The sequence below is a fragment of the Conger conger genome, chromosome 7 (assembly GCF_963514075.1).
Source record: "Conger conger chromosome 7, fConCon1.1, whole genome shotgun sequence".
Taxonomy (NCBI): Eukaryota; Metazoa; Chordata; class Actinopteri; order Anguilliformes; family Congridae; genus Conger; species Conger conger.
Genome location: NC_083766.1, coordinates 27,820,392 through 27,832,445, shown reverse-complemented (window position 1 = coordinate 27,832,445; position 12,054 = coordinate 27,820,392). Strand labels below are relative to the sequence as shown.

Here is a 12,054-nt window from a genome sequence, read left to right as displayed (position 1 = left end):
ATTGCTTCATATACTCTTTCAATTTAAACTTAATTTCAAATAATATAATTTTGACTGGCCTAAAAGTGTGTTCTACTGCATATAGATATAAAAATGCAATCTGCAGTGTACCTTGGCCCTGCTGCAATCGTGACATCACTGTACGCTTTTCAGGAAATATATATCTTTTTTAATTTTGGTGCCCACAGATTGGTCCATTTATGGGATTGTTTTCAAAGTTGGCAAGCCAGCTGTTATGGATCCATATGAAATTCTGGATCCATATGAAACACTTCTGGCACCTGATTGGTTAGAGAATATTTTAACCCTCCTATTATGTTAATATTTTATGACTGGTTTTACATTTGGGTTCAAATTGAGCCGAACATTTGAAATAATTACAAAGATATTGTAATAGAACGTTTTTGACTCGTAGTGTGTTGCCTTCTTATTGCCTCCCACATTACTAGCCTCTGCAAAAACATGTCATTTTAGAGCCTAAGGAAAGTGAAAGTTGGGTACCTGTATGGGAAAGTGCCATCAGAATCATTCATAAAGAAATCTGAGAAAAAAAAGGTTGTATATTTTCTTATATTTTATACAGTTACAGAGGGTCAAAATAACACTGAATAACACATTTGTATGTCAAGTGGGTACAGGACTTTGCATAGCATTATGTGTATTGCATTTTTACTATTTCATCCCACCAAATTAGAAAATTTGAAAAAATAATACAATATCAATTTTAAAAAGCATGGACTGGTTTTTTAAGAGATGTCAAATATTGAATGGGGTCAAATTGACCCCAAACATAATAGGAAGGTTTAGCAAATAAGATGGACACACCTACCCACCCCAGAATGCATATTTTTCAAAATTGTATAGAAGGAAGAACCAGGCCAGTGCAGTTTTACATTTACATTTTTATCATTTGCCTGACATTTCTAATCCAAAGTGATTTACAGGTGCATAGGTTCTCTTCCACAAAAAAGTATCAAATCCATAACTAGCAAAACACGAACAGCTGTTCTAAACAAAAAGACAATAGTCATCGTAAGTGCAATATTTTATTTTATTTTTTATTAAGGGTTTAGTTAGGGTTGACAAGAGGGATATGGGGAGGGGAGGAGGAAATCAGGAGGGACGACTAAGGTGTGGTCTGAAAAGGTGTGTTTTTAGTCTGGTGAGGGATTCTGCTGTCCTGACAGTGGTTGGCAAGTCATTCCACCACTGAGGAACCAGAACGGAAAACAGGCGTGAACGTGCAGCTTCACCGCCAGGTGCTCGTAGTGAGGGAACCATAAGGTGACCACAGCTGGCAGACCGGAGTGGTCTTGCTGGGGTGTAGGGAGCAATTAAAGATTGGTTTAATCAGTTACTCATGGATTGCCTAGGTAGTATATTCCACCCACCCCGTCTATTCAGAGATAAGCATGTGATGTCACGGCCGCCACTTATCTTCTAGCACACGGAAAACCAATAACATGACCAAAGATGCTATTATTGGTTGTGTTATTAGTTTTGCTTAGGTTTTGAATGTGCTACTGTCTTAGCAGCTCAGTTAACCAGTAGGGGTTGCAGCTGAGTGATGGGACACTGCCATCCAGGCACACTGAAACTTTCCCTGTGTATTGTATATTCCCAATGTTGCTAAAAATTATTTCCCATAAGGGCAATTGATTGATTGCATTTCTGAGAGTTAATGGGTAGGCAAACAGTGCAATAAACAGGGAACGGCATGTACTCACTTTCCCCTTCTTCATCTTTGTACACAGAGCTACAGAGTCAATACAGTGGAGCCAGCCATCTCAACAAGACAACACAAACCACAGTACTGACCACTGAAGTGACCATATACTGACCACAGTACTGACCACTGAAGTGACCACAGTACTGACCACATTATGGACCACAGAAGTGACCACAGTACTGACCATATTATGGACCACAGAAGTGACCACAGTACTGACGACAGCACTGATGACATTACAGACCGCAGTGACTGTGCTAACAGCAGGGGGAGCCAGCACCAGTCTAGCCGGTGGGCGTCGGACAGTGAGCTGGACAGAGGCCGGGGCAGTGGGGGGTACAGGGCCTTGCACCAGGATTACAGTCAGTTCTACCGGGAGAACCGCTCAGCCTCTTGCCCTCCCGCCCCCAAACACAGAGCCCCCTCCCCCCCGTGTCTCCCTGGCACCGAGGCCTGGGCCAGGGGGCAAAGATGCCGCACCCCCGAGCAGCTCCTAACTGCCCCATTGGGGGTTCTGGGAACCGATGCTGTTAGGCCTGGGGACTGGTCGCACAGCAGCAGGTCTTCTACCCCAGGCTCAGTGGGCATGTCTGATACTGAGGTTTCAGGGGCGGAGTCTGTCTTCTCCCCTCCCCCTATCCAGCCCCCCGGGGTTCTCCTCCCCAGTGTTCCTGGGGGTGCCACAGGGGGAGAAGTGGAGCAAGTGGATGGAACAACCATTTTGGACCCTCTGCTGGGACCCACTCAGGAAGGGGAGGGGGGAAAGGGCTGTGAGACCCCCAAACCGCTGCCCAAACCCTGTCTTCCTCCACTGGAGCATGCATCCACATCCAGCCGACCCAAGGAGTGCGCCGGCCCTAACCCGGATTATGAGATCCGGGAGAGGGAGACTCAGTTGAGTGCTCCCCAGAGAGAGGAGGATGAGTGTGGAGGCCCTGTAGGGATAAATGCCTCAAAGACAACCAATGCCCACCAGGGTCAAAGGTCGCCCCCTGCCTCCACCACCCCGGCTCTGCCCACCCAAATAAGCCCAGCCACAAGGGAGACTGCACTGCCAGGGAGGGCCTACAGGTGGCGCTGGACCCCGGAGCATAAGCTGCAGCCGGAGCTCAAGCCTGAGAGCAGGAGGGTGAAGCGCCACCCTTCACCCGGATCAGACGAGAGCGACATTCCTCCCTTTGCTGAACGCATGCGCTTCTTTGAGGAGACCAGCAGGAGTCGTTCCGTCTCACACCTGCCTGGGCTGGTGTGCCGCGCCCAGAGGCCCAAGGTGCACCCCACAAACCACAGGAGGTACTCTGACCAGGACACTGATCTCTACTGCCCACCAGAGGGAGGAGAGCCCTCGAACCCAGAGCAAAACTGCAGCAGCAGTGCACACAAGCCAGAGGATCCCAAGCTGGGCCTGAATGTAGATATACAGAGCAGCAAGTCCCTCTGTGATTCTAGCACCTTCTGTCCAGTCACTGCCCTGGGCCCCCAGGACCGCTCTGAACAGCAGCAAGAAATAAGCTCAATTAGCAGCACTCCAGCAGAGGTAACTCCTGTTTCCTGTGACAAACCCAGATTCATAATCATGACATACATACAGCCAGCTAAAATACAGTGAATGGTAAATGGTAAATGGTTGGCATTTATATAGCGCCTTTATCCAAAGCGCTGTACAATTGATGCTTCTCATTCACCCATTCATACACACACTCACACACCAACGGTGATTGGCTGCCATGCAAGGCACCGACCAGCTCGTCAGGAGCATTTAGGGGTTAGGTGTCTTGCTCAGGGACACTTCGACACAGCCCGGGCGAGGGATCGAACCGGCAACCCTCCGACTGCCAGACGACTGCACTGGAATGAATCCACTCATATACCCAGTAATGCATGTTCCGATGTTAGCGTCCACCCACTGCAGGATCATGTAAGATTTCAATACATTTACACTGGGCTGGACTTTCTCCTATTGGATTTGTGATACATTAACCCACTAGACAGCATTGCAAAAGACTAACTGGAACACAATCTAGAGGAACATTTCAACATGAATGACAAATTCTTCCCCGTTAAAAAAACCCCTGGTGCTATTACAGGAGTGACACTTAGCAAGCTTCAGTCAGATTTAAGAAGCATGAATACTGATGTTTTTAGATTGTCTTTTACTCAGTATAGCTTTAAATGATTTAGAATTTAAAATCAGGGAAACAAATGTGAAAATATTTGTGTGTCCCACATTCTCTTTTTTTTGGAAGGGGGTAGGGGTGGTATGAAAATATTAGCTTCCTGTCACGGGCCATCAGCGGCCCCTCACTGTTTCTGTTTGGAATAACTCAGCAAATCTCTGCTCGCAGGTAGAACTCAGGAGGGAGAATGAACAAACACAGCCCAATAGGAAATTCAGCCCAACACAGAGGTAAAATAAATCCTGTCCATTGCACGTCCTCCATTCACTTATTGTTTCCCACTGTTTCCCACTCACCATCATTAGCCTCTGTGTGAGTGCTCATTTACCACTACATACAGTGCGTGCCATACTGTAAGTCTTAGGACAAAGGCATGTTTTCTTGTCTGCTTTGAAACAGCTGGTAGCTGGTTGACCAGTTTAGACCAGCTCCATAGTCCATACATGGTTTGACCAGCTCAAGCTATGCTTTGAAACAGCTGGTAGCTGCTCATTTCAAGCTGGTAATACCTGGATTTTAAGAGGGTCTTGTTGTATTTCTTTCTAAATAATTGTTTGCATTACTTGAAAATAGAATATTACACATATGGATATATTGGGAATTTATAGTACATCTGCTTAATGTTTGGTGAATAAACATAATGGCACTTCTAATATTTTACAGTAAAATAAATACCTCATATTTCCTGCCTTCAGGGATCAACGCTGCACAGGAGACCTCCAGACAGCAGAGGGAGCTCTAACACCGGACTGCCAGAGCCTGTGGGATGCATCTGAAGCACCTGAGAGACTGTTAGCATGCAGCGTGGAAGTAGAAGCAGAGCAGAGCCAGGAGCAAGCGGCCGCCGGTTCCGAAAACAAAACCGGCATCTGTGAGCGGTTGAACAGATGTGCTGCTCCACACCGAGGTGGGATCGTGGAGAGCAACGAGCCCCCAAGAAGGAAAAGGGACCCCCCGCCTCGCCCTCCACCTCCAAACTGGGCACAATTCCGCCACAGGAGGGCATCCTGTCATAACCTGCTCTCCTCTCCCCCTTCCCCACCCCCTTCTTTGAGCAGGCGTGAGAGCCCCTTACACCCCCTCCCCTGCCCTGAGGTCAGCCGCCAGCGCTCCCACAGTTTCCCCCTCAGAGACGGAGGGGAGTGCCTACTGCATGGCCCCACGCTGACTCCAGGTCCCACTGTCCCACAGAACCCCACCCTAATGCACAGGGTGTTCAGGCCTGTAGCACCGCCTGCGGAGCAAAACCCGCCACTTCGATACCCAACCCTACCCTTCGATGCTATGAGGTTGACTGACATGCGTATAGCACCTCAGCCACAACCTAGGTGAGGAGTCACTAAGCCCTCCAAGCGCCGCTATGATCTGTGTGTTTGTGCAAACCCAGTCCCTGTTCATATCTATCTACTGCTTCACCTTCCTGAGTTCCACTGTGCTAATGGACCGTGGAGTTTCTGGCAAGGCATGTAGAGCAGTCCGTAGGTCTGACCTGTGATCCCTTCTCTGTCTCTTAACCTCTGCTTTCTGTGTGACTGAATGAAGGATTAAAATCATGACATGTTAAAGAATAGAGGGACCGGGCATTTAATGATTTTTCCTCCCACTGTTGTTGATATTTTATTGTTGTTGTTTCAGAACCTAATTCACAGTATATGAGGGTAGATATATGCTTCTTACTAAGCAAGGGGTCAGTATTCCCCTTGAGATCGTAACCTACCCACTGGGCTTGTCCTTCCCTAGGTTCTATGCCTTGAAGGGGAGCCCTGTCACCAGGGATGACAGACGTGATGCACTGAAGCAGCAGATGGAGGCAGAGAGGGAAAGACGTCCTACGAGTGACACTCAACACAGATTAGAAGCACCTGTGTACAGTGTTCAGTACAGTTCAGAAGTACCTGTGGGAGAAAATGGCTCTGTATTAAAGGGCCACTTACCAGAGCCGTACTTCACCATGACCTGTGGGCCACAAAGGCGGACATCCGGTGGGAACCCGAAGCCAGAGACCACACCCACCCATAATGCAGTGGCGGCAGGTAGAGGCATGCCCTTGGAGACTGACATTGACCAATTTTTAGAGGAACAGAGAGTCCGATGCTTGTCTAGGCCCACAGCAGTCCTGGAGACGGATATAGATAGTCTCCCCGAGATACAGGCCTCTCCATCAGCTATATGGAGTGCTCATGGTGGCTCCCTGGTGGATCTCCTCCTTGAGGGAGGCTCTGGAGCCTGCAGGAGGACTGACCTGATGGGGGAGCTGCTCCAACACAGTGGAGAAGGGTGGGAGGGCAGGGAGTCTTGGAAGAGTGGAGGCAGCATCATGGGGCTTGGCTCAGACGCAGTGCGGAGGTGAGACCACATAACCCGGAGTACAACAAACACACTCACCTACAGCTTCTGGTCCGTCACAGCCGGTTTGCTGGAAAATGTAGAGTTACCAGAGAGCAAAGGCCCAATATTAGAGAAGCAAGAGCTTGTTGTGCAATACTGTATATTAAACTTTAGGACAATGGGGCAGCTGGGGAGCACACTTTGTAAGAGTGTTCATTGTTGACTCCTGTTGGCCATCTGGGTGCCTGTGGTTTGCTCTCTGCACACATGTACCATGGTAGCAGGATGTAAAGAAGGCAGCAAGTTGTCTTCACTCTCTCAAGTGAAGTGAAGTAAATTAACATGGCTCATACAGTGAATGGTTAATAGTTGATATTTAAATAGCACCGTTATCCAAAGCGCTGCACAATTGATCCTTCTCATTCCCCCATTCATACACATACTCACACCAACAGTGATTGGCTGCCATGCAAGGCACCAACCAGCTCGCTATGAGCATTTTGGGGTTAGGTGTCTCACTCAGGGACACGTCGACACACCCAGGGTATCAGCACACACTGTTTTGCAAATGGGTCTTTTCACAGGAGCACTGCATGGCTTAGCTGATCCTCCCTTTCCCCCACAGCAGCCACCCCACATGGGGCCCAAGATACAGCAGCTCCTCATATTATAGCACCTCCTCAGCTGGGGACCAGCTCCTAAGTCAGGCCAGAGAGCTGCCAGGGAGGAAGGAGGAGGAGGAGGATGAGGAGCTCTCTTACAAGAAGGTAACCTCACACCTGCTGTTGGCAATGTTACAGGCTGATCAGAGGCCAGCCTGATCATGGAAGTAGGCATGTTGTGTTGGCAGGTATGATGCTGTGTGGTTGTGGGGGATTGTACATATATTTAAGTGCCAATATTTTTCTATAAAACCTGTATCCTTGTAAGTCGCTTTGGATTAAAAGCATCTGCAAAATGACTCAAATGTAAAATGTAAATATCCAAGGAGCTGACCGGGGATCAGGGGGTCAGGGGTTATGTTTTTGCGAATGTACGTGTTGGCGGTTAATTGTGTGTTGCAGGTTAGTATGGATAAATGTATGTGTTGGGGGTTTAGTGAAGCTGAAGCAGGGTGTTGGGGCTCAGTGTGAGGTACTGTATGAGTTGGAGGGTACAGCTGAAGCTGGCTCTACTTCCCCTCACAGCAGCAGCTGATAGAGCGTTTGCGGCGGAAGCTGGGCGTGCTGCGGGAGGCCCAGCGGGGCCTGCAGGAGGACGTGCGGGCGAACGCCCGGCTGGGCGAGGAGGTGGAGGCGCTGCTGCAGGCCGTGTGCCGGCCCAGCGAGGTGGACCGGTTCCGCATGGTGACCGGGGACCTGGAGAAGGTGCTGTCCCTGCTGCTGTCCCTCTCCTGCCGGCTGCTGCGCACTGAGGCGGCCCTGGAGGACCTCAGTGCCGAGAACCACCATACGCGGGTGAGCAGCCAGAGCCCCCCGCCCGCTCCTGTCCTGTCCTGCCTGGAATTATGTGTGTGCTAATGTTTAGCTTAATGGGGCTAAGGTACATTACCAGGACCTGGAAGGTTGGTGGGTCAAGCCCCGGTATAGCCATGATAAGATCAGTGCAGCTGTTGGCCCCTTGAGCACAGCCCAAAACCCCACATTGCTCCAATGAGCAATGTCCCCTGCTTGTCTAATCAACTATAAGTCGCTTTGGATAAAAGCGTCAGCTAAATAACTGTAATGTAATGTAATGGGGAGATCCCACCCTGGGTCTGTCGAAGTGTCCATGAGCAAGACACCTAGCCCCTAAATGCTCCTGATGATTTGGTGGGTACCTTGCATGATAGCCAATGGCTGTGTGTGTGAATGGGTGAATGAGAAGCATCAATTGTACCACACTTTGGGTAAAGACGCAATATAAATGCAGACCATTTTCTCAAAATAACTCCATTGCTTTTAGTTCCAAGTAGTGATTGTTACATCAACACTAAAGTTGTAAATGGTTGGCATTTATATAGTGCCTTTATCCAAAGTGCTGTACAATTGATGCTTCTCATTCACCTATTCACACACGAATGGCGATTGGCTGCCATGCAAGGTACCAACCAGCTCACAGGAGCATTTGAGGGCTGTGTGTCTTGCTCAGGGACACTTCGACATACCCAGGGCGAGATCGAACCATCAACCCTCCGAACAGCCAGACAACTGCTCTTACTGCCTCAGCCAATGACACCCGGTGTAGTGTTCAGTTAAGACCATTCTAATCACATATCTATGATCTTACACCAGCAGTAATGGAGCTTATCCAAAAACGGCAGGGGTGGTTGCAGGTTTTTGTTTTAGCCCAGCCCTACAATACCTGATTCAACAAATGATAGGCTTCCATCAAGAGCTTGATAAGTAGAATCCTGTGTGTTCATGCTAGACTATAACAAAAGCCTGCACTCACACCAGTCCTTTTTGGTTAAGATTGGACACCCCTGTTTTACACCTTAAAGAGCTAAGAGTTTATGTTCCAGTTCCAGTCCGTTTACTTGATTGTTAAAAATGTCTTCATGAACAACTTTTCAACCATTTTCTCTTTATTCCTCCATCCTCCAATGCCACCATTACATAACAGTTATTTAGCTGACACTTGTCCAAAGCTTACAGTTTATTAGACTAAGCTGGGGTCAATCCCCCCTGAATCTCAAGGGCCCAACAGCTGCATTGATCTTATTGTGGCTACACCGAGGCTTGAACCACCAACCTTCCCAGTCAGGCACCTTAGCGACTACGCTACAGGCCTAGCCCCCGTAGGAAATGCATGCCAGTCACAACTCACCTCCTCTCGCTCCACAGCTCCCCCTGCTGGAGAAGAAGCAGCAGCTGCTGGCCCAGCTTATGGAGGCGCGGGAGCTGAAGGAGCACGTGGATGGGCGGCAGCGAGCCGTGTGCAAGGCGTTGGGAGGCAGCCTGACGCCGGAGCAGCTGCGTGACTACAGCCACTTCCTCCGCATGAAGGCCGCCCTGCTCGTGGAGCAGAGGCAGCTGGAGGACCGGATCCGGCTGCTCGAGGAGCAGCTGCGGGCCCTGAGAGAGAGCCTGCCGTCCGGCAACAGCCCGCCCTCAGGCCTGGGATACTACTGACAGCAGGGCCGGGGCTATGTCAGTTACTGACAGCAACTACTGACATAACTGGGCTACATCTACTACTGACAGCAGGGCTGGGCTATGCCAGTTACTGACAGCAACTACTGGCAGAACTGGGGTTCATCTACTACTGATATAACTGGGCTACATCTACTACTGACAGGACAGGGCTAACCCAAGCTCCAGCCATGGGACCACCATTCCGCTGTGAACCAGGGGCTTGCTGGTTAATGAGAAGCCCTCTCGCTCTTACTGGGGACCACTACTGTCACATTTTAGGGAGCGAACAGAGATGCAGGGAAATGCAGCACTTCCTGTTTCTCAAGCCTTCTGTGTATAATAATTAATATGCATTCAGGCATGACTGACTTTTTTGTTATTTATTTGTTTTATTTATTTGTGTGGGTGGGGGAGGAAGTGGAGGGATTAAGGTGCCTGGTTCTGAGGCCCCTCTACAGAAAGACATACAGACAGACATACAGACAAAACACTGCTGGTATAAATCCCATGGCATTAATACACAGCACAGGCACCACATACCAATCAATGAAATACAATGAACAATGGACATTCTTGATAATAAATTGAGCACTTAATGAAAGAGTTGCCACAGATGGCAAAGGGACGGTGCATTTCTGGACAGGTCGTACTGCATGGGCCAAAGGATGGGAGGGGCTGGTGCCCTTACACCATGGAACCACCATGGAATCAAAATTGCTTGAGTCATGTCACATAAACAAAGCTTCCTTCAGATGAATCTTACAGAAATGCACTGATGTGATTGCTGTATGATACCAAGACTTCTCTGATGTCAACTGTCCGTCCTGCTTTGGGTGAAAATATTGCTGACTGAATTTGTGACTGAATTTGCTCTGTTTCAAAATGAAAATGCTAATGCTGCCTTCTGATTTATTAATTCATTTGAATCAATAAATAAAATGTGTGAAGAATGCTGTAAAAATACATACCTGCATGTCCTCCAGTGTTGACAGATCCTTGTATTTGCTAGTGCAGCCATTACATTACATTACAATCACTTCAGAAAGAAAGAGAAAAGGCAGGGATAACTACAGGCCAGAGGAGCCATGGTGTGGTCTGAAGATGCAAATATAAAATAAAAATGTAATTTATTATTATTTTGAAGATGCCTCGTCTCTAAGGGGGCCAGAACAGGGGGAAAGAATAGAAGGCTTGGGACTCAAAAAACAGGACAAGACAAACTAGCCAGGTGCAACTGAAAAGGACAGGTATAAATACACAGACAAACTAGGCGGGGCATGGGAGGGGGGCAGTCAGGTGGACATCAGGTGAGACACATGAAAGGGTAATAGCACAATAACAAGGGGGAAACGAAAACGCGGTCTGGATTCATAAAGACACACAAACAGCTCCGGACTAGGGAGTAGACAATTGCACAAAATCAGGAGATGCAGAGATACGGAGAGACAGGTGCGAATACTTCACTGAAACTAAGCAAGTAATCAGTGATAGAATAGGAAGGCGGAGTTACAGAACAGAACTGAAACTGGAGAGGCGTTAGTACCGTAAATCCTCAAATTGTGTCCGGGGTTTTTTATTTACTTAGGCTGCACAAAGCACAGGCCTTTATTTGGGGCAGGCTTGTACTCGAGGCAGGCCTTTATTTATTATTAGGCTTCTGTTGTAGAATTTTATTCTTAGAAATAAAGTAAAAGGCTACACTTAAAGAGGGCCAACACTGTTCAACACTTCCTGTAACCACTCAGAAATCAATTAGTGTAGGCTAATCAGGAAACACCATTTGGTAAGTCAGAGTGTCAGTCTTAACAGACTTAGTTCATTGCAAATATTCTCGAACACAATAAATCACATACAAGTCCAGAATCCATAAAATAACAACTTGCCAGACACGCCTTCATGAACAATAACAAATTAGCGTAGATAACAGCAAGTTAAGGATCTTTTTTTATTGTGAGAGATGCGTTTCGTTTGGAGCAGCATACCGGTAGGCTATGAAAAGATTTTTGCTTTGGTTTGGGATTTAATTTACTTTTGGACTGTTTGATTCTATTGCTAAATGTTGGGACTGATGGGCACTGAAATCTGAGGGGTATTTGATGGTTCACTGTTAAGTTTTATGTAGTGGAAAGAGTGTCGGGATTTCCACCCGTCTGTTTATTGTGAGCCAAGGAAGCCGCTTTCATTCATTCATTGAATGTGCGCTATGCTGTAAATACATGGAAACCTTATTGCGTAGCCAAGTAGCCTAAATTGAGTTAATTTTTAATTTTGCCTGATTTACTTTTTATTAAATTCGTAGGCTGGAATGCCTTGCGGCAACAATTGTGTTTAAATGTATACTGCTTCAGCCTTTCGCAAGCTACTTAGAAGTGGGAGGCAAGCGACTGGTAGCTTGAGAGCAACGTGTTGGAGACCCATGGTGTAGGACAACGACTTTTCATTGGCAACAGTATTAAACCAACCAACAATATAAAATATTAAGAAGAGCTCTTTTATTTAATTGAGTTAATTCGAAACAATGTGTTCTAGTGCTCATGGACTGATAGCCCTACTTGTAGGCAATATTACCCCGGCTTGTATTTGGGGGCCGGCCTTTATTTGTCCGAATCGGCCATGCCCCCGGCTATTATCCGAGGCCCGGCTTCAAATAGAATCCCGGACACGATTTGAGGATTTACTCTAAGTTAGTCAAGTGATTTAAATT

At 47.6% G+C, this 12,054-nt stretch overlaps 2 protein-coding genes across 2 annotated transcripts; both read left to right on the top strand.

The window, feature by feature from the left end:
- Positions 1 to 2,273: 2,273 nt before the first annotated feature.
- LOC133132234 (serine/arginine repetitive matrix protein 1-like) lies at positions 2,274 to 7,554 on the top strand. Its single transcript, XM_061247550.1, has 6 exons — positions 2,274 to 3,266; positions 4,075 to 4,136; positions 4,602 to 5,234; positions 5,647 to 5,939; positions 6,860 to 7,001; positions 7,422 to 7,554. Exons 1-5 carry the CDS (start codon positions 2,316 to 2,318, stop codon positions 6,934 to 6,936), a joined length of 2,016 nt encoding a protein of 671 aa, XP_061103534.1. The 5' UTR covers positions 2,274 to 2,315; the 3' UTR covers positions 6,937 to 7,001; positions 7,422 to 7,554.
- Positions 7,555 to 7,571: 17 nt separating this feature from the next.
- LOC133132262 (protein Shroom4-like) lies at positions 7,572 to 10,315 on the top strand. The gene is made up of 2 exons (XM_061247595.1): positions 7,572 to 7,691; positions 9,060 to 10,315. The coding sequence occupies exons 1-2, from the start codon at positions 7,578 to 7,580 to the stop codon at positions 9,345 to 9,347; spliced, it is 402 nt and encodes a 133-aa protein (XP_061103579.1). The 5' UTR covers positions 7,572 to 7,577; the 3' UTR covers positions 9,348 to 10,315.
- Positions 10,316 to 12,054: the final 1,739 nt, after the last annotated feature.

Coding starts and splice junctions, on each gene's coding strand:
- LOC133132234 (XM_061247550.1), top strand. CDS start 2,316: ATGTCTGATACTGAGGTTTCAGGGGCGGAGTCTGTCTTCTCCCCTCCC. Junction 3,267..4,074: donor TTAGCAGCACTCCAGCAGAG/GTAACTCCTGTT, acceptor CTCTGCTCGCAG/GTAGAACTCAGGAGGGAGAA. Junction 4,137..4,601: donor AAATTCAGCCCAACACAGAG/GTAAAATAAATC, acceptor TCCTGCCTTCAG/GGATCAACGCTGCACAGGAG.
- LOC133132262 (XM_061247595.1), top strand. CDS start 7,578: ATGGTGACCGGGGACCTGGAGAAGGTGCTGTCCCTGCTGCTGTCCCTC. Junction 7,692..9,059: donor CCGAGAACCACCATACGCGG/GTGAGCAGCCAG, acceptor CTCGCTCCACAG/CTCCCCCTGCTGGAGAAGAA.